The 24,399-nt window shown below is 41.2% G+C and overlaps 1 protein-coding gene across 4 annotated transcripts in view; it reads right to left on the bottom strand.

Annotated features, from left to right (window-relative positions):
• Positions 1 to 24,399, bottom strand: part of dennd4c (DENN/MADD domain containing 4C) — a 42,838-nt gene that overhangs the window by 14,192 nt on the left and 4,247 nt on the right. For all 4 annotated transcript variants that reach the window (XM_015028490.1, XM_015028492.1, XM_015028493.1 and 1 more), the window contains exons 2-14: positions 11,801 to 12,111; positions 8,177 to 8,429; positions 8,016 to 8,085; positions 6,741 to 6,910; positions 6,409 to 6,650; positions 6,235 to 6,301; positions 4,862 to 4,920; positions 4,444 to 4,588; positions 2,614 to 2,789; positions 2,261 to 2,361; positions 1,178 to 1,402; positions 317 to 462; positions 120 to 158 (exon numbers count right to left, since the gene is read on the bottom strand). In XM_015028490.1, coding sequence (XP_014883976.1) covers positions 120 to 158; positions 317 to 462; positions 1,178 to 1,402; positions 2,261 to 2,361; positions 2,614 to 2,789; positions 4,444 to 4,588; positions 4,862 to 4,920; positions 6,235 to 6,301; positions 6,409 to 6,650; positions 6,741 to 6,910; positions 8,016 to 8,085; positions 8,177 to 8,429; positions 11,801 to 12,099 — 1,992 coding nt within the window. In that variant the 5' untranslated portion in view covers positions 12,100 to 12,111. The remainder of the gene's footprint in view (positions 1 to 119; positions 159 to 316; positions 463 to 1,177; positions 1,403 to 2,260; positions 2,362 to 2,613; positions 2,790 to 4,443; positions 4,589 to 4,861; positions 4,921 to 6,234; positions 6,302 to 6,408; positions 6,651 to 6,740; positions 6,911 to 8,015; positions 8,086 to 8,176; positions 8,430 to 11,800; positions 12,112 to 24,399) is intronic.

Raw genomic sequence — 24,399 nt, 5'->3', positions numbered from 1 at the left:
ACAAAATGCTTTTGCAATCACTAAAATGTGCATGTTTGATTCTAGTGAGGATTAAAGGATGAAGTCAGACCAGGCTTTAAGAAGGAAAACCGGCTGCGGAAAGTGTGATTAAACATTACCTTGGTACTCTTGTCGGTGGTTTTATCAAAGGGAAAAAGCTGCAAGAAGAGGAAAAATAGCAAAGGCAAAAGAATGAATCAGAGGAAGCTCGATCTCGCTCCCTTCCCCAAACGTCCCGGTGTTATTTTACCAATAAAGCCACATCAAACAAAGGCATCCCTGGCAGGAAAGGGAAATACCAGCAGCTGGCGGTTACCTTCTCCACACAGTCATCGAAAAAGGCCAGGCCGGTGTCTTTGTCGCTGACGAAGGTGCACTCCTCGATAAAACGGATGAATATCTGGGTCTTTGTGAGCTGGGAGTAAAACTTCTGATGGGCGCGGTCTCTGCTTTTTAGGAAACCTGCAGGGAGACGCAGGACAGGGTTTCGTTCAGAAACGCAAAACATCTTCACTGAAATGTTGAGCAAACATCAGCGAACAATTAAAGGGCAGCATATTTAGAGAGGCTGGATTAATGGTGATTAATTGACCATTGAGGTAATTGTGAGTTAATTTAGTAATCGATTAATCGTTAAATGGAGTATACAGACTCAAAAAGAAAAAAGCAGTTTGCTGGAAGAAGAACACAGTAATTAAGCCAAAACCGCACAAAATAAATATACATTTTGGACTTAAGATAAGTTTTACTCAAAACTTAGCTTTACCTGGTTCAAATTCACAAAAGCAATGATGTGTTATTGCATTTTAGGCAATAAAACAATTTTGTTACTTAAAAATGCAAAAATGCAATATTTTTTATTTGACTATTTAAATGACTTTTTTAATATTTTATAAAAAAAAAAAGGTTTGAGAAGTAAAATGAAAAATGTATAGTGTTTTTGTAGTGTTTTTTTGGACCGATTAATCAATTAATCGTCAGAACAATTGACAGAATAGTCAATTACAAAAATAATCATCAGTTGCAACCCTGAAGCAGACAAAAAAAAGGATGGTGCCTGTTGATCGATTCGTGGTTCGGGAAGAGGGAACCAACCGGGAGCCATTTTCCCAGCAGCATCAATTAATAAACCCTCATGACACCTGGCGGGGCCGGCTGCTGAAGGCCCTCTGCTTACCTTGCAGGTCGTAAAGGGAGTCTGCGGCCGTTGCCTTCTCGGAGGGCGCCTGGGTGATGGGTTTGAGGTAGGAGCGGTAGCCCTTCAGGATGGAGGCCATGAACCGCAAGAAGGCTTCCTGGATCTCCATCTCCAGGGACATCTTCGTCTTGTGCCACGTGAAGTCGGCGTCGATGGGGGTCAGGTCCAAAGCCGAGTCCTCGTGTGGCGTTTGGCGAACTGCCACTGAAAACCCAGGAAGAATCCGATGACGCCACACTTTTACTCACTTTGATTCGATAGCTTTACTTGGCCTCTTTATGGTTGCTATGAAAAAAATATGAGCTAAAATTTCACTTTAATTCCGTTTTCCCGACAACTGACGCAGCGAAATATGCAAGTGAGAACAGCTTTATCAAGAGAGTAACGCCCTTATTTATGAGAGAAAAGTCAGAAAAGGAGATGAAAAACTGGTAAAGTGCAGGTTGTTTTGCAGTGGCAGATAAATAAATATGATCAGCTACACATGGTGCTGTGATCATAGTTACTCAAACTCTGTTTAGTAAATATGATTAATGGATTAGAATGACTTCACAATGGGATGTGAATTTGACTCGGGACATTTACATCAGGAACTATAAACATACATTTATTCTGTTTTAACCTCTGATCTGAACTTAGAAGCAGATCTTGTTAAGTTAAGTTAAACTAACCGACAGACCTTCAGAGGATAAGCAGGTTAAGTTTGACACCTGTGTCATGTTTTCAACTTCTACAATCTCTTCTGTTCTCATCTTGTTTGTTTTGTAAACTTGCTACATTTACTGGCCGTTTCCACTGATTAAATGAAGAATCTTTCCAGCTGCTAAGAATCCGAAACCAGAGGAAATAACTCTCCAAAAATCGCCTCAGTGTATAAAAGTTTACAGAACAAATTCAGACTAACAGAGCTACTCTAACATGCCGCCATGAGCAACACAACTTACTTTTGCTGCATTTCAAGAACACCACGGTCTTAAGATACAGCAAACCTTAAAAAGATTTCAAAAGTTTCTTTTTTGTCTTTGGTTGGTAAACGAGAGGCGCTTGGGGTGTCATTTGCACCTGTGACCAGCTGGTGGTGCAAGTTGCTCAGCGAGTTGACGAGACTCTTGCAGGGCTTCTTTGGGAGGTACTTCCAGTTGTTGTGTTTCTTCTCATCCGACCTGTGACATTAAATACCACAGAGTCAGCCAGCTAGAAGTAAGAGAAAAGCTCGGCGAACATCCAAACGGCGCTTTGGTTTTTACACAGCGACGAAACGATTAAACACGAGCTGAAAAACAAGAGCGTGTCGCATAAGGAGACATCTCCCTTTTTTTTTTTTTATCTGGAAGGAAATTGATCCAAAGGAATCAAAGTGGCTGAACTCGTTTGCTGCAGCCTCCTGCAAATGAAATAATCAGAGCTCCACGTACAGATAGATGGTGTTGGTGTCCAGGTCCACACAGACGACGTCTGGCGGGGGGTCGTACAGGTCAAAGTAGCGCGAGTCGACACCCACGATGAACGGACAGGGCGCGTTGAGGACGCCCGCCAGAGACAGGGGGCACAGCGGGATGTAGGGGCACTGCCACTGGAAGGGGAAGATCATCTGAAGAGACAAAACCCAGGGCTTATGAAAACAGACGGCTTCGAAATATACGTTATTTAAACACGATGGTAGATTGTAAATTTTGTAACATCGCTGATTTCCAAACACAGCTGGATCAGCATCTTCTTTTAGGTTTGGTTGGATGAAACTGGTTTAAAGCAACAGGTGGATTTTTGGAGGTTGTGTGACCAGTAGTGGGCGTTTAACGTGACGACACACCGTTCTGTCCTGGAACTAGACGGGGAGGGGAGCAGGGGGGGGGACAGCTAAGAGGGCAAAGGTTAAAGAGCTAAACTGCTACCAGAACATCAACATGTCATTTTATTGTTACATGAGCTGTAGTACTGTTAAAATGGACGAGAATTAAATCGATTAGCTCAAAACAACGATTTCAGTCAAACATTCAAATAAGTTACAGTTTAAATAAATGTGTTTTATCTCTATTTAGGCACTATTTGTTTTGTTTTAATGTGAAAAACATGCAATGAGGTCAGCGAGTCAACTTGTGTCGACCTGCTGACCTCAGAGACAAACGGATGCATGTTTGTCTGCATTTGTTTGCCACAAATGCAGACAAACATGTTAAACGTTTAACTTGCTTGTGAAACATCAGAACTATTTGAAAAAAAAAAAACCAACAAAAAAACAAGCAACAAAAGGCTACGTGTGATTTTTCAAAAGGATATCAGCTGAAATTACACACTCCCTTCTCTTAACAACGCTGGAAACAGCAAAACCGTATGTTCAGTGTAAAGCATTAAATGTAACTGGCAGGATGCTAAAACTCACAGCGAGTGGCGCTGCCATGGCGATGATGGAGACCAGGAGGAAAGTGAGCTAAACGTGATTGAATTGCAGCTGGTGTTGTAACTTTAATATTGGATAATAACTTCACAGCAGGAGATTTTCCTTATATTGAGCAATTCCTACTGAAGATCCAGAATATTCTTGAATTTTCAGAGCGGCATTGAGCAGCAGCTTTAAAAAAAAAAGTTTTTTTCACTTATTTTATTTTTTTAAACAAAATGTGTTGTTATGCACCTTAAAACAATATTAAAGTTCAAAATTACCTACGTATAAAACCAGAAAACACATCTGTTAATAAAAACTGGTCTCTGAAGTTATGATCTACTGATCTTGTGACCATTTCACCCAATAGAAAGAGTTCTTTGTCAGGTTCTTTCTTTTTTGTGAATGTAGCAATCACTCCTTTACTTTGACATCACTACCCTGTTTACCCCAAGTGCAAGACATTTTTACTAATATACCGTCAATAAGCAACAGATATTAACATAATTTAACTCGAACACTTTTGAGCGTTATCTTGTCTACAGTTGTGCGAAACACAAAAATGTTATATTCTTATAAAAGAGGGCTGAATTTTTCTCTTTATCACAAAGAACTAGAAAGAGAGTAGACTTTCTTTAAACCATGACAAATGCACAGTAACTCTGTAAAACAGTCATGCCGATGCTTAAAGTGGAAACAAGACGAGCATTACTCATGTGGCTCAATTCAAACGAACTGATGCATCATTAACGACGTGTTTCAGTTCAGTTTTGCTCTTCAATTTTCTTGAGTTACGTTTCTATTATTTTTTCCTTCATGCATTAAATAAAAAAATAAAAAATAAAAAAATTGGCAGATTACTCACAGCTACCACAGCCTCAGCCACTCCGGTGAGCACGGCGGGCCTCAGCGAGTGCAGCAGGATCTTACTCTCCAGCAGGACAAAGTGCAGCAGCGTGGCGCAGTTTTCTGCACCCAGATTCATCAGCAGAGTGCCGTAATCTGCCCCACTGATGGAGGGGGTGGGGGGGTGGGGGGGGAGGCCAAGAAAAGAAAAACTACATGAACAGAAAAGGATGGAAAATATGAAAAGATACAAGCAATAATCCTGACAGCTGAATGAACATTTTGGATTTTTACTCCACTGCAAATTCAATTCATCAATCCAAGAATCCTGCCGTGTCGTCCACAGCCTGCTAGCTTCGAGTCCCTTCACTGGTAATACTGCTCTTATGTTTTTTTCTCCTGTCTGCTTTTTCTGTGACTGCGTACATGTGTCGTACCTGAGGGGTAAGGGAGTGCACACGGGCTGAGACAGTATCAAAGTGTCATGTGCCGAGAGCTGCACAAGAGAAAATGTCAATATTAGAAAAGTATGGAAACAATGTTAAAATCACATTTGTGTAGCACAGGTGGCGTAGAGGCACAGCTGGCACCCCACATATGGAGGCCATTTCCTGTCTGAAAGCAACAGTGCCACAAAAGAAAAACTAAAAGAAAAAAAACTCGTCTTTGCTTTTGGGATCAATAAACTTATTATTGATATACATTTCATTTAGAAAACAGAAAATATTCTATTTGTAGGAATACGATTTGTACAGCTTTGAAGACGGCATATTACAACACATGACCTTTGTAGGGCATATAAAAGGTAAAAAAGAAAGTCACTACAATAATAACAGTGCTGAAAATGAAAATAAATGAGCCAAAAACGTGTAGATCAAATAGACAAGAACAGAAACTGACGATCAGATTTTATTCCCTAATCTGTCAACATTCCATGCATGGGTGCCACACTGACAACCCTCTTCGGTGTGGACGTAGTTACTGGAGGAAGAACACTCACAGTCAGCCATTTTTTACCATTAGTGATGCGTTTAAATTAAATTACACAAGTTATCGAAGCAGTTAGACAGGAAGCAGCTGCAGGGGTACGTCTCCTATTAATAAGAGCCGATACTTTTAGACTTCAGATGGTAACAGGAAGTGTAATCTACTACCGTACAGTTGGTCCACTTCCTGCTCTTCAAGAGTCCAAACCAATCTACCATGCAACATGCTGAATGGAGATGGACTCGTAATACAGCTGCTGCAGAAGCTAAATTTATTTTTTGCTGCATCACTCTGCAGTTTGTTTTCAAATTATGTTTACTGCAGAGCTGTGCGACACATTCACACAGTGTGACATCTCCTCGGCTTCTAATATAAATAATCGTTGAACGTTTTCGGGAGAAAGGTCGCTCAAAGTAAGCAATGGATGATTTAGCAGTCTAAAAGCAGGGCTGCCCCTGTCCAGTTCAGCTACTATCCTGAAACCTTTAGATGCATCACTGCTTCTTCTTCTTTTTATTTTATTTTTTTTTTCTATAAGCTGGAGGATTTTCACTTGTCCATAGAGAGAGATGGGTCAGTAACTTCGTTCTTGAGAAATAAGAAAAACAGTTTTGTTTTAGCATGACATTTTAGGACAGTTATATTCTCAATTAATTCAGAAAGTAGTAAAAACATCTGTTCTGAATTTCATTCTTAAAAACTTTGTAGGAAAACACGTCTGAAGGTCAACAGCTCTGGCTTTTAAAGGGCAACGTTGTTTCTTTTTCCAGCTATTCCTTGATGACTTGTTTATGACTGAAATCAATGCAAGGAAGCGTCTCACCTGGACGAGGATTCTGGGCCTTTGTGGGGAAGGAAATGACACGTTGTGCATGAAGTGCGAGATGTGCCTACAGAGGAAAACATGGAGACGATAAAAAAATAAATAGATAAAACAAATTAGCTCTGCTTTGATGCGACCAACGACGCCTAAATAACGACCGACTGGACTCCTTACTTTTCAATGGGCAGTGGGTGTGGGCCCGAGACCGAGAGCTTGTAGATGAACATCAGGAACTTGCGGAACGACTCGAAGAAGGGCCAGTGGGACAGCAGACAGATGCATTTGTTGGTGTTTACGGCGCGGTTGGGGATCATCTTCTTCTCCACGGCGGTGAGCAGACCCAGCTGGACCTTCTGCTTCTCGCTCAGGAGATCAACGGGGTACGGTTCGTAGAACTGGATGGCCGATCCGTAAACCTGCCACGGCGGAAGGGGGACGAATTATCAACAAAATGTGGGGATTTTCTGTTTTGGCATTCTTTATTACTGCGCGTCAATCTGCCCCACCTTTTCACCAGAAGAGTTGGTTAGGACGAACGTAGAGAAGACCGGCAGAGGGTCGCGTGTGTTCGGCGCCCAGCATTCGATCTTGGAACCCATTGGCAAACAGAAAAGAGGTACAGACTCCGACAGAGGAAAAGATTCATAGTTCTCTTCAGGGTAGCGAAAGATTAAACCTGCAGGAAAAAAAAAAAAAAAGAAGGACTTGTAATACTATGATGCAATAACATCATGAAGTAGAGCAGGTCAGACAGGGTTCCTCATTCCCTCACCCGATCCAAAAGAACTTCGGGAAAAGAGAAAACAACACCGTAAAGCTCAAATGTCTTTACTGTGAGTCATTAGAACAATTATTCTGGATTGATTTCAGGAAATGACGACAGACTTCGACGACTTGAGTGCTGGGCGAGATGCCATTATGACAAGACACAAACCTTCCTGTGTCAGCATGCAAACACGCAGACAGACCTGCAGGCACTGAGATTAAGGGCGTGGAGGGAAGTGCAGTCGTCTCGGGTAGAATAAACAGCTCCTTCACAGGAAGACAGCCGGCCCAGAAAGATAAAGCCGGGGCTGCACGGGCGTGTTTGTGTCGACGTTCTTTTATATACGCGTGTCGCACAATATAACGTTTCAAAGGGCAAGTTGCTCAGGAAGGGTTCAGTCAGTAAAAATGTCACATGAGGCTGACAACAACAGCGCGAGCTGTAATGAGGAGCTGTGAGAGATGAACGGTGAAAGTGTTGCTCGCCGGAGCTTTGGCACGAAAACATCAAGTTGGTTTAATATAGCAGAAAAGGCTGCTCCCTTTTACACTAAGCCACATTAACTTATCACCAAATATATGTGTTGCAAGAAGTACAACGTGTTGCAACATATTTACTTTTGGGGGAAAAAAAAAAAAATCATTTCATTTTGTTTGCATAAAATAACATAAAAGAACGTTGATGCATGTCTCGTGTCTCGTGTGAATGATGAAAAAGTCAGATTAAATGCAACAAGACCGTTCAGACTGGAGACACTTGGCGGCACAGATCTGATTCTCTTGAGTTGAAAAGATCAGAATTGCTGCTGTGAAAGAAAAGCAGAATATGGGCTGCGTTTGCCTGCTGTGGGAACGTCTACTGAGAGTTAGTTTAATAATAATTTTTACAGGTTTGAACAATTGGGAGTCCCACACTTTACCCGACTCCAAACCAACCTTATAATCACTACAAACAAGGCATTTACTCCTGTAGACATATTGCCTCAAACTGAATCCGGGAGATCACAATCACTCACCTGCTTTGTAACTTATAGAGTTGGACGCTGACACCGACTTCTTGTAACACAGGAACACGTTGGAACCCCACTGAAAGAATTTAAAAGCGGAGTTTCCTCCATCAGTTCCCTCGAGACTTTATTGGAAACGGTCGGCTGGGCGAGAAGTGCTTGTGACCCACCATGCCGCAGTTCAGGTTCCTGTCCACTTTGCAGAAGGTGTGCGGCGGTGTCTCGCCCTTGCTGCTGATGATCACGCAGATGTCCGTCACCGCCAGGGAGTTCTGAGGCTGGACCGGAGGGGCGCGGCGCAAAGTGACGAAGATGCGTTGCGAGTTGGCGGAGCTGTTGTTGACGTTGGCGCAGCGTCCGTACGGCGTGGCCTGGACGACCTCGCAGCCCTGGATCAGACGGTCCTTGCCCTCATACAGCACGCTGCAGTAATTGAAATCAGAAAGACGCTTGTGAGCAAGAGGAACAAGCAGCAAACGGCGTTGACCACCACACCACCGACCAACGGGCATTGGGGTTTTTATGAAGAGCAGAGGCATTTATGTGCCAATTAATGTAGCTTTTTGTTTCCTGACTCTGTGATTTAAGACATTTTTCCACTGACTCGTTCAAGCGGGACGATTAATAGATCCTCCCATCCTGCTCATAACAGAACAAAAACTTTAAACACCTCCAGCCCAAATATTGTGCTTTAATCCATCTTACATGCAGTCAGGAAGGCAATCAGAGCCCCACTGTGTTGGATATTTTACATGCCTGGTGGGCTTCTATAGCGGCATGCTTCACGTCTTCTCTTTCCATCTGGACAATACCGAGTGGGAGGCCAAAAGATCCTACAGCATCCCCTCTTACACCGAGACCAAAACACACTTTTTTTTTTTGTCATCGTAAGCCGGCGTGAAAGCCAGCCTTGGCAGATATAAAGGTCCTGAAACGCCCCATTCATCCTGAAAAGAGTGCAGGACGAACCTAAAGAGGCCAGGAAGGAACAGTTGCCAACAAATTCTCATCTAGGCAACAAAAATGTGCTTCTAATGGGCACGGCAGAACGGGATGCTCCAGAGCCCCGGGGCTGGGAACGCTTCCCTCAAAGCAGAGGTAGCAGACGGAGGAATGAATGATTCACCGTCTGCAAAATTTAATTAAACTCTTTCAAGGAAGAACGAGACGGTTTGACAATTGTCAGCTATAAAGACTATAAAAAGTAAATCAAAGCAATGAAAAGAGTATTAGTTTTTGTCTGTATGCAGCTTCCTCCCCCTGAGAACTCAAATTTTCCTTCCATCTTTCTCTGCCCAACATTTTCTCTTTGAGGTACAAAACCTTACAGTTTGAGTAAATTATGTCTGGTGCCACTGAGAGGGCCACAAATTACGCTGTAGTTTGTTGTTCTTTTAAATTCCAAATGTTCAGGGGGAAAAAAATGTTATTGTTTCCAAAAGGATGTGCAAACTATCGCTACTGCAGTTTCAGAGACCAGGCAAACTCATTCCTCGGCTAATTCAACTGAGAGAAATGAGATTAAAAGAAAACATTGAGATCAGGCCAACACAACAAAAATGTCACTTTTAAATTGCGGTTATAATTCAAAACAAATGAGCGACACTGATCTTTTTAGCTGTCAAGTGTCTGTCATAACATTTGAAATGAGCATGAAGGACAGCTTTCAGTTGCAAAAAAAAATAAAATAAAAATAAAGATGTGATTTTAAATGACAAGCAAACCAATGATTCTGTTGCAACACTTATATTTTCTAACATACGTAGAGTAAAATCCAACCCCATAAAACTAACACACTTTTGCAATTCCAACTCAAAGTTCAAGAGCAACAATGTGTAATTCACAGTGGTGAACACATTTACCCTGATCTGCTAATAGCAGAGCTAATTTTTCATTTAGCACTTCAGTATTTTTGCTAACTTTGAAAAGATTTAGCGCACTTAGCTTCTCCTAAATTAAGCGCTTCAGCATTAGCTTCCACTAAATACCTTGTTGGTGTACAGACTGTGTTAGTGGAAAGTAATGTTTGTGATTAGTGCTCAAATAATGTTCAGTTAGCGGTGCCCACCACTGGTGATTCACGATGCTTACAAACTGAAAGTGGCTTAAAACACATAAATAATCAATCAGTGACATTTCTTTTTCTTCAATGAAGGAGGCCTAGTTAAAATTTAAAATTTTTTAAACAAGCTTGAATTCAGTTAATTCACATTCCTTGGGGGAGTCGACATTGTTTTATTTTATATCCCAAAAGCGCTAAATCCTGCAAAGCACACCAACATTTCCAGATAATCCCTAAACTATGGCTTTGATGAGAGTGGCCACCACTGAACACAAGTATCTACACAATCTTTAATATTTTGGTTAGACTGTTTTATTAATGAACTCAGATATAAGCACAGTGATATTCCACACGAGTTGAACAGGGGTTAAAATGTTATGTTTGCAACCAAAACTGCTGCTTTGTCCTGCAGTGTTATTTAAAAATAACAAAATAGCTATGTAGTTGCTTAATTTGGGAAGTTACTGGAAAGCAAAGACAGACAAAAAAAAAAAAAAAACTGTTGGCACCCTCCTGGTTTCCCTGGAAAAGGCAGGGAACCCACAGTGTGGTAACCACAGAGTGGCAAACTACTCTACTTCCTGAAACAGCTTTCTACTATAAAACAATAATCACCTTTATCAAATCAGTCACAGGTTAATTCTCCCCACTGAAAACGTGAAGTATCCGGCATGTGCTTCAATTTATTTGCCACCTCAACTCCACACGGCAAATAAGACCGAGTAAATTCTGAAAGCACAGCTGGTCTTTACTGATTGATGCGGTATTTATGATTGAAAAGGAAGATTACATTTTTTCTCCTTTGTAGGAGGAAATCTATATTTACTCAGGTGATGAGGTTGAACATAAAGTCCCCTAAAAAAAGGGGGCAAATGAACACAGAGAGGTGTGGCTGCGAAAGAAAAGGCTTTGATGAAATCGGAAGGAAATATTAACCGAACCGCAACACTTTTTGTCACCTGCAGCTGAAAAAACTGCTCTTCTGAATGTGATCTGTGATTCATTGCCAAACTTGCCCCACAATATGAAACTCATGACTCACTTTGATTTTCTTTACAAAGAGAATAAAGCAAAATAAGATATTTCAAACTGATAAGCAACTCCAAACACTCTTGTGTGAACAGATGATGAACCATCCCCAAAGTTTAGCGTTTATTTGTAAAAAGACATTTAGGACTTCTGCATCGTTCCCCTTGTCGAAGTGTTCGAACCCCTGGAGTTTTGTTATGTTACAACAACAAAACTGCATGTATTTTGGGGTGTTTTTTATGGGACGGCCTCACACAAAGTAGCACGAAATTATGCTACTTTATGTGGATGCAGGGTGGATACTTTGTAAAAACCACACTTCAAGTGTTTTGGGATTTGTTTACACGTCAATTTGTGGGTCCTTTGTTCTTTGGAGTCAGTTGGACGGATGGAGAGACTGTGCAAAGCTTAATTTTTCCAAATCTTGCTGCATATTTTCAGATGGATTTTGGTTTGGGCCATTCTGATACAAATACACGTTGATCTCCAACGGCAGTCCATGCTTCTGTCCCAGTGATTTTTCTCCATGCTGCGTTTCCTTTGCAGGAACAAAGAGTCAAATCTCAATAAACCAAATTGAAATATGTGGTTGTAACATGAGAATGTGAAAACATTTTTTAAAGTTAGCGAGGTATGAATTCCTTACGATTGCCACTGCACATATATGAACTTTCTAGAAGCTTCCAACACATTCCTGACTCACCCTATGTCAATGAGCGGCGGTTTCCCCCGGCCCCTTTTGTAGCACAGGAAGAGCTCTGGACTCTTGAGGCTGCCGTGGTTGAGGTTGGCCGGCTGGCCGCTGTAGGTGTTCTCGATGCAGGTGAAGCCCTCCGGGACGGTTTCACCGGCGGACCTGTTGATGACAGCCAGGTCGGTGATGGGCGCCTTCGGCCCGCTGGACTTGGTTTCCGACAGGTCCTGCTCCAGGGGCGTGGACTTGTCGGTCAGGCCCGCCACCACAAAGTAGTCGGTCACACGGTGACCCTTGTCCTCGATCATGGCTGGGCGTACCTGAGGATTGAGAATCGGAAAATTAACTAGGTGGAGGTGGAGGTGGGATTAACGCAGCAGTGTTTTCGCCTTTCTAATGAGATGAAACCTCGTCTGCCACAATATCAGGAAATATTTGAATATGTATTTTACATCCTAATCTGGGTAAAGCTGCGTGCGTATCACGCTGCATTCCATTCATCTCCATAAACACCTACACCTATAATATTTGCCTCAAATGCCAAGTGCTAAAAATAAAACCTCTGATAGCTGCAGATGCTGCAAAGCTGCGCGCTGTAGTTGCGCTGGGTGAAGAGAGGTGATCTGCAATGGTGGCAAGTTGTCAATTATTTTGTTAGCCTAATTGTAAATAGTTTAAATAGTCAGAATAATGTATTTGCGGCGTACGTTCTGCAGGCGACATTCGCACTAAAGTGGCTGCTGACGCAACGTGACGTCGACCGATAAACCCTCTTTAATCAAGAACCACACAACATGTGAAACTTAAAAAGCAACGTTCTCGAACCTCAGACAGACGCAAACACACAAGGATAAATATTGTGGCTGAGGCAATCAAAGGATCCCTTAAAACTCTCGCACCACAACAAAGTAAACAAACCAGAGCAACAAAAGCAGCGGCGAAGACACTGGATCTCCACAAACACTCTTGTCACTGTATATCACAGAGCCGCTCCAAACGCCAGGAGAGTTAAAGCTCTGGTGGCAGCAGAGAGTCAAGGAAGAGTCATCGAACTGGGAAGAATGCTAAGAAACTTCACCTAGACTTTAAATCAAAGGACGTAAAGCAGCTAAAATACGTTATTCAACGTGGACGGAACGACTGGAAACCGCAAAAATACGCTTGTTCTCAAACTGAAGCATTCCTCAAGCCCATCGCAGTGAGTATTTTGACTCACTGCGAGGAATGAGGAACTTCTTTAATTAAGAAGTTCCTCGTTCTTAATTAAAACCGATGAGCAATGAGACGACGCTTCCCCAGCAGTCATGACTCACGGATCAGTTACACCGTTTCCGCCTGAAAAGCAGCACTTTTCAACCAGTTACTTAAATGTGAGAGTACATATTTCTATAGCACACAGAGAAATATGACATTTATAAATATCCAGAGATGGCATCCAGTTATAACTATATACACTGGTCGCAGTGTTGAAAGAGACGCCAGTCAATTTTGAAGCACTTCAACCAAACATGCTTGAACCAATGCATCCCAACAGGTGAGGATCGGGACAACTTAACGTAGCGTTTTAACAGAGTTAAATTCGGCTGGAGTTATTCCAAATTGAAAACCGACTAAATCCGATCCAATCAAGGTCTAGTATTGAAGGAAACCATTCAAAATAAGGACAGATTTGTGGCTTCAGCTGAAAAAGCAGCAGGTGATGGTAATCATTGCCACCAATTACCTGATGATAAACAGGTTTGATGGCCTGGAGAACAGCTACCCGATTTATAGTAGTTAGACACACAATATAGGCTAATTTACCTTGCATATATTAACATCCACGTATAATTGTATCTGTCTGTGTTGATACGAAAACAAGTTTCAACAATAAAATCAGTTGTATTTACAAAAAAGATGATAAAATAGTGGCTCATTTTAAAAGAGCCCCGCTATTATTTTCTCTTTATTAAAATTAAACACTTTCCCGTCCAATCGTTGCATACATTTAAAACTGCTGACCGCTCATTTATAGCGGTTTCTAATTTCTAACAGTTTCTACATCTCCTTTTGGAAGTGTTACTGGTAATCCTTCATATTGATGAGACTCATTACAGGCATAAATGTGCATTTCTGCACGCTAAATGTGAATTTCCTCACTCTTGATGCATCATGCACGGAGGACTCAGTGAAGATGAATGTGCAAGTTAAACCTGATAATATCAGTCAGTGCTACAGAATGGCAATGAAGCCGTTTCTTGTTGCAATAAGAATCCAAATGTGATCAGATAGGAAATGCAACATGCTAAAAAAATGTAATTGCATGCCAACACGAGTATGACACAGAGCAGCACAGGGAAACTCACAACTGGGAAATTTGGTGATACCAGTTAGCCTAACATTGAGTTTACCTTAACATAAATGATTATGCACAGTGGAAAGTGTCTTTGCACTACGACGAAAGCTAACATCTCTGCTCTTGGGTGTTCAACCAATCAGCTCAGAGAAAACTAAACGGCGCTACCGGATTGGCTGCTTTGCAAATGCCAGCCAATAAATGCCGTGCTAGGTTATACTTTAGCTTCCCAAGCTGGATTTTTCTTTGAAATATTTGATATATATACTTTGTGTGAAATAAGTAAATATGCAAATATATGCTGGTCAACAATAGTAATGTCAGATACTGACGTCGGTCCAAACTTTGATAGCAGTTCATTCCTGATAATAACAGTTCAGTGTATACTGAACGTCCATAATGACTTTTGCCCAAAGTCTTTGGCCTTAAGTCACAAAAATAGTAGCAGTTTAAGTTTACTGCCAAATTAGCCACAGTGACAACCAAGATAGTGTCAAAAAGATAGAAACTAATCAGTTAAATTTCTTTAATTCCAAGAGCTGCCTCTCTCCCCGTTTTTAGATCATTTGCAACGGAATCGTTTTGAAACCATGATAAAAAGAGGATGACCTATGAAAAAACAACGCACCGACTTAAAAAAACAACAACAAAAAAAAACAATTACAACTGTACTTTAAGTCGGAATAGAGAAGCAGGAGAAACTAGCGAAAGCCGGCGAGAGAAAATTAAAAAAAAAAAAAGAAAGTCAGTCAGAACGGTTCTACAGAAATAAGGCTACCAAAAAGCCAGCACTTCATTCTCAAAGAGCTTTCAGAACCACCACAGGAAGTTCACTTTTTCCAGCAGTGAGTCAGCTGTGGCAGAGGGACAAAAAATAGAAAACCATTTGGACAGCCACTGCAAGCTCAACACCACAGGCGTCTGGATGCGCAATCAGAAAACGGTGACATTTGGAAAGGTGACGAAGCTGAAGAAAAAAATAAATAAATAAATAAGCAACACAGAAGTCATGAGTAATTGCTAATGTTGTCTCTAAGCTGGAGACGGGAATGCAGAGGAGGCTCCACTGGCTGATGCTGAGTTTTACCAACTGTGTGTGCAATTACTTAAATTTATGCTCCTTTCCTTCGATCTAGACTTGGCCGCCCGCGTGTACGTACTCGTCAAACGGATTAAATTGAAGTTGGCTTAATTTTCCTCCCAACAATTACAGTCGTTAGCCAGAAATAAGCACCTGTTTCTTTCTAAGTCAAAGAAACTCTTGAGAGTGCAATAGACGTCTAACGGCGTCATAAAAAGTAAACAAAACAAAACTAAATAGCACTGTTGAAAGTGCAATGGCTCACCAGATTCCTTTCACACAAATCTGATCAAGTTGAATGGAAATCCATTGCTTAGCAGGCATCCTGTCATCCTCTCCTTCTAATTGACTCCAGATGTTCTTTTCCACGACACAATAAAGAACCCTCTCAGCGACATGCCTCCCACTAATTCTGACTGGCTCCGGCTTTCATTTTGAGCGTGAAGCACAACTGCAGCTTCGGAGCAAAGACTTGCTGTTCTGAAGAGCAGCATCATATCTGCATCATATCCATGGTAACGGCTCACTGGTCAAACCCCTATTCAAAAGGAAGCTGCTTGTTAGACCCGTTGTTTTCTCTGAAAAACAAAACAACTTCTGATGATTTAGGCAACGAGTGCCTGGTCTTCTTTTGTATGTGGGTGCATGAAAAAAGTCATGCAGTCAGAACAGGAATGGACAGCTAAGTCAGTTGTTATTTGTTGCTTGCAGTCCAGATATGAAGATCTGCTGACTCTGATGTTCCCATCTGATTCTGAGCTACGACTGGCACTGAAAACGGTTTTTCAAAGCGTCAAATAGTCATTCCCGTTTACAGATTTAACTTCCGACCAAAAAATAAAATTATTAATGGAACAATTTTCAGCTCAACTCACCCCAATCGGAAATTCAAAGGGGTTATCTTTCTTAGAAATTGGTCAAATGCACCATAACAAGTCAGACTGAAAACGCCACTGTTTGGTGTTGAAGTTCTTCTTGTTTCCATTGGAAAAGCGGCTCATGCAACCAGCCAGTACCACATCATGCCTGTGCCCCCTTCAGTCATAGCTCCTTAGGACAATAGTACAGTAGGTGCAGGTTAGGGTGGAGCTACTGGCACCATGCAACACAGTCCATTGACCAGGTTACAGAAAAAACATCAGCCTGCAACATAGTGCTTCAGTTTTTTCGTCGCTGTAGCCTGACGCCACGTTAGGCGTTTGGGTTTAACATCTCTTTGATCCATCAATCCTACACTCCTCTGTGGCAACAAGGCATAATAACCAACAATTACTTAACTACTGCTGATAATCTTTGCATACCTCAACGACAAGCTGTGCAAAGAAATGTGTTGCACAGCAGAACATATTTCAACTGAAGGGCCACAGAGTGTGAAACCGAGCAAGGCTGATGTTTTATTTCAGAAATGAAAGGACAGACATTTCTGAATGCCGGTGTGAACGTCAGTTAATGCTTTACTTGACATCGGGAGCTTTATCATCCCTGCTGTGTGGCCGGGCATTGTGCACAAAGAGCGGCATCTTTCTAGAGCTTTAAGACTTCTAATAATAATAATGTTACACCAAATGAATGCAAGACTTGTTGGGAGTATGCACAACCAACATACTGACAGCACTTTTGTTGAGGAAACAAGGTACAGGTTTTTTTTATATGACTAACCAAAGGTAAGGAAAATATAACTAACATGGTGTTTAATTAACGTCAAGTAGGAAATGTATTCAACATGGAATTGAGGAACGAGACAATCTGTTCATTTCGAGCACCAACATAAATGACATTTCACCTCCGCTGCAACGGTAATGTTAGTATAAATGAAAAAAAAACATCAGGACTGTGACTCATCCAGTTCTCTGAAAGCCTGAACACAGCTGACCACAAAGCATCACAGCAGGGGAACAAAGTACAGTTAGCAGGAGAGAAAAACACACACAGACAGACAGACAGACACACACACACACACACACACACGCACACTTTACTGGGCAACGGACAATTCTGTTAGAGCTTGAAGTCTGAAAACCAGGAAATAAAAAACAAATAAAACAGAACATACTTAACTAGAGGACATTAAGCAAACCGCACAAAGCTCTCTTATGCAGGATTTTAATTATACAACCAGATCCGTTTGATTTATTTGTGCAATTAGGCTCATAAAAGACAAATAATTAAATGTCAACAATTAACAAAACTATTCATAACACACACAGCTGATGTTTTTGCCTCATTTTAGCACCCTCCACAATGATAGACACTTCTGACAGACAAATAAATAGACAGTAAAGAATAAGACTGAATTTTTTTAACAACAAACTATAGGTGTGTCAGTGTAGAGAACAGCCTCATGCCGGCTGTTAAATAGGATGGGTCTGTGATGCTGTGGGCCTGTTTGTTTTCCAAATATCTTGAGAACCTGGCAAGGAAGCAGAAACTACTTGAAATGCCAGAATTATATAAATAGACAAAAAAAAAATAAATAAAAAAAAAGCATCAGGTTGCCTCCGGCAGAAATATGGGTCATAAATGGGTCTTTCAGCAGAATTATGATCAAAAAAATGTTATTTTTTCCTCCTGCTTAACAGATTAAATTAAAAGTTGGATTTTAGGACTAAATATCCAGTCTGAACGAGCTGGACGATGTCTGTGGAAAGAGGAATGTCTAAGGTTCCCTCCCATGTGAAATGACCTCAGATAAGCTGAAGAATGGAAGTTGGGTTTTTCTATGTTTTCAGCGCAAGACTACGCAGGTGCAAAAACTCTAATCAATTAGACATTTCACACATCTAACAGATTTATGTACAGGTTTTGCTGAAAAATGCAGATTTGGTCATGGGAAAATAGGACGTGGTCATGTGGTAATTCCAGTAATTGCCACAAAGGAGCTCTTATTACTGCATTTTTTTTTTGTTTTTGTTTTTAATTAAGACAATTTGAACTTTTTGCTAGAGATGGATCCTCAGCAGGGACATTTTGGACACGGTGAACTAAAGGAATGCATTATTTGTCATTTGATTCGATCCGACAGCATTTTTTTTTAGTCGTAAATGGACTGACCTTATGCAGAGCTTCCTAATTACCACTCAGAGAGCCTTTATGCTAGAGCCACATTCACCCAGCAGCACTCACATTCACATGAGATGATGGGAGCTGGAATCAAACCCACCCACTTTCTGGTTGCAAGTCTCTCTCCAAAACTTCACAAATTACCACCACGGAAATGAACCAACTCCTGACGGACTTCACACCGTCCACCCAGCTGAAAACCCCTCAAGTCTCAACCAGACCCCCCACCACAACCATAAAATATCTCTCTCTCCCTCTCTGAGGTAGTCCATGATAAATAAACACTGATGCTGCCATAGCAACCGGCCTCCAACAATGCCAGGCTGCTCGGCCCGGAGCAGAGTAGTGTTACCCTACATCAGGAAATCGATCTCAAAGTTTACCCTGAGCGTAGCTGACGTTCCCAGCAGTCTGCTCTCAGACTCCAAGGACATTTAGACACACTTATAGATTGCCGCTGTAGAGGTGTAATAAATAAAATGGTAGACATGGCTTCCTTTAACTATCCACTTTAATGTGCAGGGAACAAATAAACCCACGGAGGTTCCCAGAAATGGAAGGGGAATTGAGACTTAAAAGCTTTAAAAATGGATTGTAAACAGAAGTAAACCCAAACATAAAAAGTCACTTTCAAGATTTCAAAAAAAAAAAAAAAAAGGGGAAAAACAACTGAGTCAAGCTAGCACGTTACATTTCCTGGATATAAATGTCTGTGTTGTAACTTGAGCCGCTGCCTCTGAAGGCTGAAAGGTGGTGCTGTGCTCCTCCTTGGCCGTCTGAAAACCTGTTCCTGTGGAGCTGCTGAGTCCTGATGATCGAGTGTCACCCCTTTGTCTGGGCTGCGTTCAGTGTTGCAGGGTCACGATGACAAACCAACACACTATGCTGCTTTCACTGAAGCCAACGCTCGCCGGTAATCTTCCTCGATATTGAAGTAAATTAATTGCTAATGCTACTGCGTTTGCCACAGCACCACAATGATAAGCTTGATTTATGTGGTTCTCCACGAGGATGTTTTGAGACGGTGATCATTTTATTATCAATTATATGGAAAAACTGGTAATCAAAAATGGATGCATGCATATTTATTTACAGAAATCAGACAAATGTTTCATGTGAAAACATCGTACTTGTCCAGTCAATCTGTTTTCAAAAGTTTGGATCCAAAAGCTCACTAAGGATTTCCATGAGGTATTTTTACAGTCGTCAGGCTGTAAATATAGAACCGGAAAACACAGGCTGTAAAGACTGTAAAGGCAGTGTTTATTCTCTTTAAGAAATTATTTTAAGCAATTATTCCCAGATCATTCAAGTTTTCTTTATTGCTTCGCAAGAGCTAGGCGTCATCTCCGTCAGCTGAAGCCAAGAGATGCTATAAAACCCCAGAAAACTTGCCAACTCTGGTGCTCGGGACGCTACGGCAGTCGGCCGTCATGTTCTTGAGTTAAATGTTTAAAGTTAAAAGGAAATTTCAAAATATCACTTGACTGTTATGCGTTATTGGGAGACTAGAAGATTAATACATATGAAGTCTTAAAAAAAGGGAACAATTAAAAAAAAACTAAAATAAATGAACAATGCCAAGTCTGGTGGGGGCACCAGTAAAGCTTGGTGGCCCGCCAGGCTTATAATACACCGTGGGAAACCCTGAAAGCCCCATCAAGAAGTCAACATTTAACTGCTTTGTTGACATCTAAATATCTGAACAAATAATCCAAATACATGTCCAAGATGTGTCTTAAAATTCATTATTCAAATTTGTAGAAAACTCAAATGGCAGAAAAAACCCTCAAAAGAAAAAGCACTTAAGCTCCAGCCTGCTCAGTAAAACAAAAACCCCATTTGGAGGAGGCTCATCTGTGTATCTTAAGATAAAACCAGAGAGGTTGTAATGGGAGGCTTCAACATAAAATGAATGACGACTTCCAGTATAAACAGCTTTTCAGCACAGAAATAAGGAACTGGTACAGTTGTAGGAGTCGTAGGAGTGACCAAACCGTCTGTCCAAGATGTTTTGGAATTGTTCAAGGAGCGTGGCGGAGAACGTCATTTAATTTCTACTTCTACCCAGGTTCTCTTTCTTTCTCTTTGTTTTAAATTATTCATTTCCATCAATCCTTAAAAAAATATGTAACTGGCAAAATAAATACCCTAGCATACATTGTAAAAAAAAAAAAAAAAATATGAACAAACTGGTTTGTCCAGTTTGAACCGTCTTGTTGCTGAAATGTGCCGCCCAAATAAACTTGAACTTTACAGTTATGATACAAGAACACATGGTTACAACAACATAGGTTTATATAATTAATTTGGACTAAGGTTTTTTTTTAAGAATTAAGGATAAGATTTTTGTTAAACTATGTAATTTTTTTTTTTTTTAAACAAAAACAGAAAAATTGCGTGTTTGAAACAAGAAGCGGCACAAAACTCAATGACCTTGGTGACGTTCTCCGTAAACTTTCTGAAACTGCTGAGAATCTGAACTAGTGTTAAAATTATGCCTTTTGCATTCGCTGAATTGCTCAGTTTTCTATTCTAGTGTCTTTCTGAACCTCAAGAAACGCAATTTCATTTGTCCAATGGTTATAAGATAAAGAGAGAAATGACCCTGCAAACCCTCAGGGTAGGAAAAGCAATCGGGGAGCCATCTTTAAAATGAGACTCATCCTTACATGCTTACATTTAAAAAACTGCATTTAAAAATATTACTTTTTTTTATGTCATTGTTTGCTTTTATATATCTGGAGTAAGCTCGTGCTGCATCCCCTCACGGTCTGCCCCAGGATGATCTCATCTGTTTCACACAAAAGAGTCTGGAGGCTCGTTCCCCAGGCGTGAAAGAGGCTCCCTCTGTGCACAAGCGAGCGTGCAACGCCGGACAACGGATGACGCTGCGTTGTTTACGTTATTTCTGCACGAGCTCTGGCATGCACATCTGATCACAGCTTTTCCCCTAACACAGCTGCTGAAGATAACAGCGAATAGGAAAATAAAAAGGCATTTAAAAAGAAATTTACAGCAGATGCTGTAATTATGCTGCAGACAGGTTGCTCCATCCATAAATATGCAGCCAAAAACTGGTTCCAGGACGAGATGGTGTGTAAACACACGGTCTACTTCAAGTGGCACTTTGTAGCTTTGGTCTTTACAGGATCTGGAGAACAAAGTGGCGCTCCCTGCCACCTGTCAACACAATATGGTGTTGGCAGCGGTGGCCAGACTCAGTGCAAGCTGCCAAGATGGCAAAACCCAGATACCACAGACGAAGCGAAGCTCCACCTTGGTGGAAAAACAGAACAACCAGAAGCTGTAGATGTACCAGAAACGTGAAATAAACTAATAACTAAACATGTTACTAAGGCACAACAGACAGCCTTAGTAAGACAAAAAGAGTTTGCTGTGTCTTAATGCAAACTCTTTTTGCATTAAGACACAGCAAAACTTTATACGGCTCGGGATAAAGTTGAATGATATGCATACATTATCAGTTAAAAACATCAACATTCTGCAGAGCTGAGGGGAAAAAAATGTTTCTGCAAACAGCAGAAAACTTGTAATGCACAGCAGGTCTTTATCTCTGTTTTTTTTTTTTTTTTTTTTAAACCCTGGCAACTATTTAAACCACATATTTGTATATTTCTTTTTTTTTTGCAATTAGAAGTAGTCAACAAGATATCTGTGTTAAAACATAGATAAATGGATAATAATGCATGTTAGGAATTTAAATGCCTTACAAAAAAAGTCTTCATACCCCTGCTAAAGAAAAGCTTCTCCGCTATGTTTCTCTCTGTGTGTGTGTGTGTGTGTGTGTGTGTGTGTGTGTGTGTGTGTGTGTGTGTGTATGACGTTTGTGCCAAAAAAAAAAAGGTTGCAGTGTGGTCTCACCTGGCCACAGAACCTTCCGTCCGCCACACATTTGCCGTGTTGTCTTCATGGTTTGTCACTGACTTTGGTTTTCTTTCAGCATTGATCTGAATCTTTCCGCTCTTCCATAAATGCCATTAGTTGTGCGTCACTAATGCCCTGCATAAGATCCTCCTAGAAGGATCTGCAGCTCCTCCAGAGTGGCGCGGCCCATCTTAGCTGCTCTAATTTCAGATGATGGATCGAACAGTGTCCATTAAGACGTCATCAGCCTCGGACATCGTTTTAAGCTGCAGGTTCTGCACCATAAACCCTGACCTGTCTGCTTGGTCTTCACAACGCCGTTTCTTCATTGACGTCCAATAAACCTTTAGCGAACAGCTGGATTCATACAGATAGCCAAGTGACTTTGACTCCAATTGCGCTGGATTTTATTTAGTGGTGTCAGAGTAAAGACACACTTTTTGAAAACCATGGATTGTCTTCTCTTCACGTCCCAAATATAATTGCAATTTAAAGAAATGTTAAGCATTTACAAGTTCGTACAAAAAGTGTCTGTCATTTCTGCGGTACGACAAACATTTAAGAAACTTTGCCAGAACTTTTTGCTCCCGTCTGCCACGAGTTTCCTGGTCCATACTTTAGTCCAACGGTATTTTTATTTAATAATAGCTCCAAAGCTGAGTGCAGGTTCTCAAAAGCCAATCATCGTCGATGCATGGATGAACTGCAGAGGCACGTGTTTCATGACTAGGTGTGGTTTCTGAAGCAGAAAATGACGCACTTGAAGCATTTGATGATTTATATCAACAGTCGACGCCTCCAGGTAGGCCGCACATGACTACACAAGGCCAGAGCCGAGTCCAACTCGCTGGCTGAAGTTTGCTGGTAAATATAACCTTTTGAAGTGGAGCAACAATGCACCAGGAGCTGCAGCGCCGAGCAGAGCAGCTACAGCAGACAGAGAGCATTCTTTCCACTGCGAGCAGGAGAAACCGACAAGCCAACTTCACTTCTTCCAGCTCGGCCAGAAAACAAGCGAAACAACGCTGCAGGGGCCGCGGAAGGAGGGAAACCGCTTAGCTAAAAGCTTGTTTTCTTTCTCTAGATCACAAGATCCACCTCGGTGATGTCTGGCTAGACGCCGTCTGTCTCAAGTTAATATGTATTAGGATGCACTGGACCGTTTCAGGCACGGCAGGAACACAAAACCTCCACGGTGGCATCAAATCTGTAATCTGTTTAATCATTTAAGGGTAACAGAATCAGATGATAAAACCTCCTGAAGGATCCTAGAGTCAAACAGCTCATCCGTACGGGCTGCAAACAGCAGACCTCAGTACTTCACAGACGTGGGGAATGCGAGAAGCACAAAGTAGCAAGACGTTTGTTCATATTTCTGGAAGAGAGATATAAAGATTTGCCGCTTAAAGCAATAATCGAACACACTAGCAATTTGAAGAGCTGTCAAATTCCTCTTTCTTCAAAGTGCTGAATTACTAGAGCATATCACAGAAGCAAATATCAGGGGAGACGTACTCAACTCGAAGTTGAAACAGGTGAACATTGTCACTAAACACAATAGTGAGTTTACTATTATTCAACTGCTGCAAACATTTCTGCTTCGAAACCGGCATCGGCCACATGCAACAAACACTTATTATACTGAAGAGTCAGAAGCCTGGAGAAAACACAAGCCGGCAGCAGCGGTTAGCGACACCTGCTAACTCTTGATCGTTTCAATAAATCGGCAGAAGAGAGGCGAGAGGTTGCTGAAGGTTTTCTCGCGCCACACGAAGAAGCAAACTTTCATTTCTATTGAGGCAGTGCAGAGAAAAAAAAAAGAAAAAAAAAGAGTAAGTGTGTGGGAGCAGGTGGATGATACTACAGATGGGAGAAATAAAAGTCCTGACCATTTTATGGAAGTGAGCGCAAGGATTTACTGTCTGAGGGGGGGGGGGGTGTGTCACATACTTGGTGTCGAGTTTATCGCCAAAGTATTTTTAAAGGGAGATGTTCCCTAAAAGGTGAAAAAACATGATTGTTTTGCAAATATGATGATTAAATGGTTTTAAATGCCTTGTAATAATTCAGTGTTCTGCTGAACCGCAGCACTTTGCTATATTTGTGAAACTTGAGTAAACAGTAAATGCGTACATCCTTGGCTATTGTATATATGTCCAATTGTTTAATTCATTCCATAGTTACAAACTTTTTGAACTGACAAAAAAATGATTAGAACAAAAAATGTAGAATTCAGAAAAAAAA

Source organism: Poecilia latipinna, unplaced genomic scaffold (genome assembly GCF_001443285.1).
Source record: "Poecilia latipinna isolate Pla-1442-1.1 unplaced genomic scaffold, P_latipinna-1.0 Scaffold126, whole genome shotgun sequence".
Taxonomy (NCBI): domain Eukaryota; kingdom Metazoa; phylum Chordata; class Actinopteri; order Cyprinodontiformes; family Poeciliidae; genus Poecilia; species Poecilia latipinna.
Note: the sequence above shows the minus strand (reverse complement) of the source record. Positions and strands in the feature narration are given on the sequence as shown.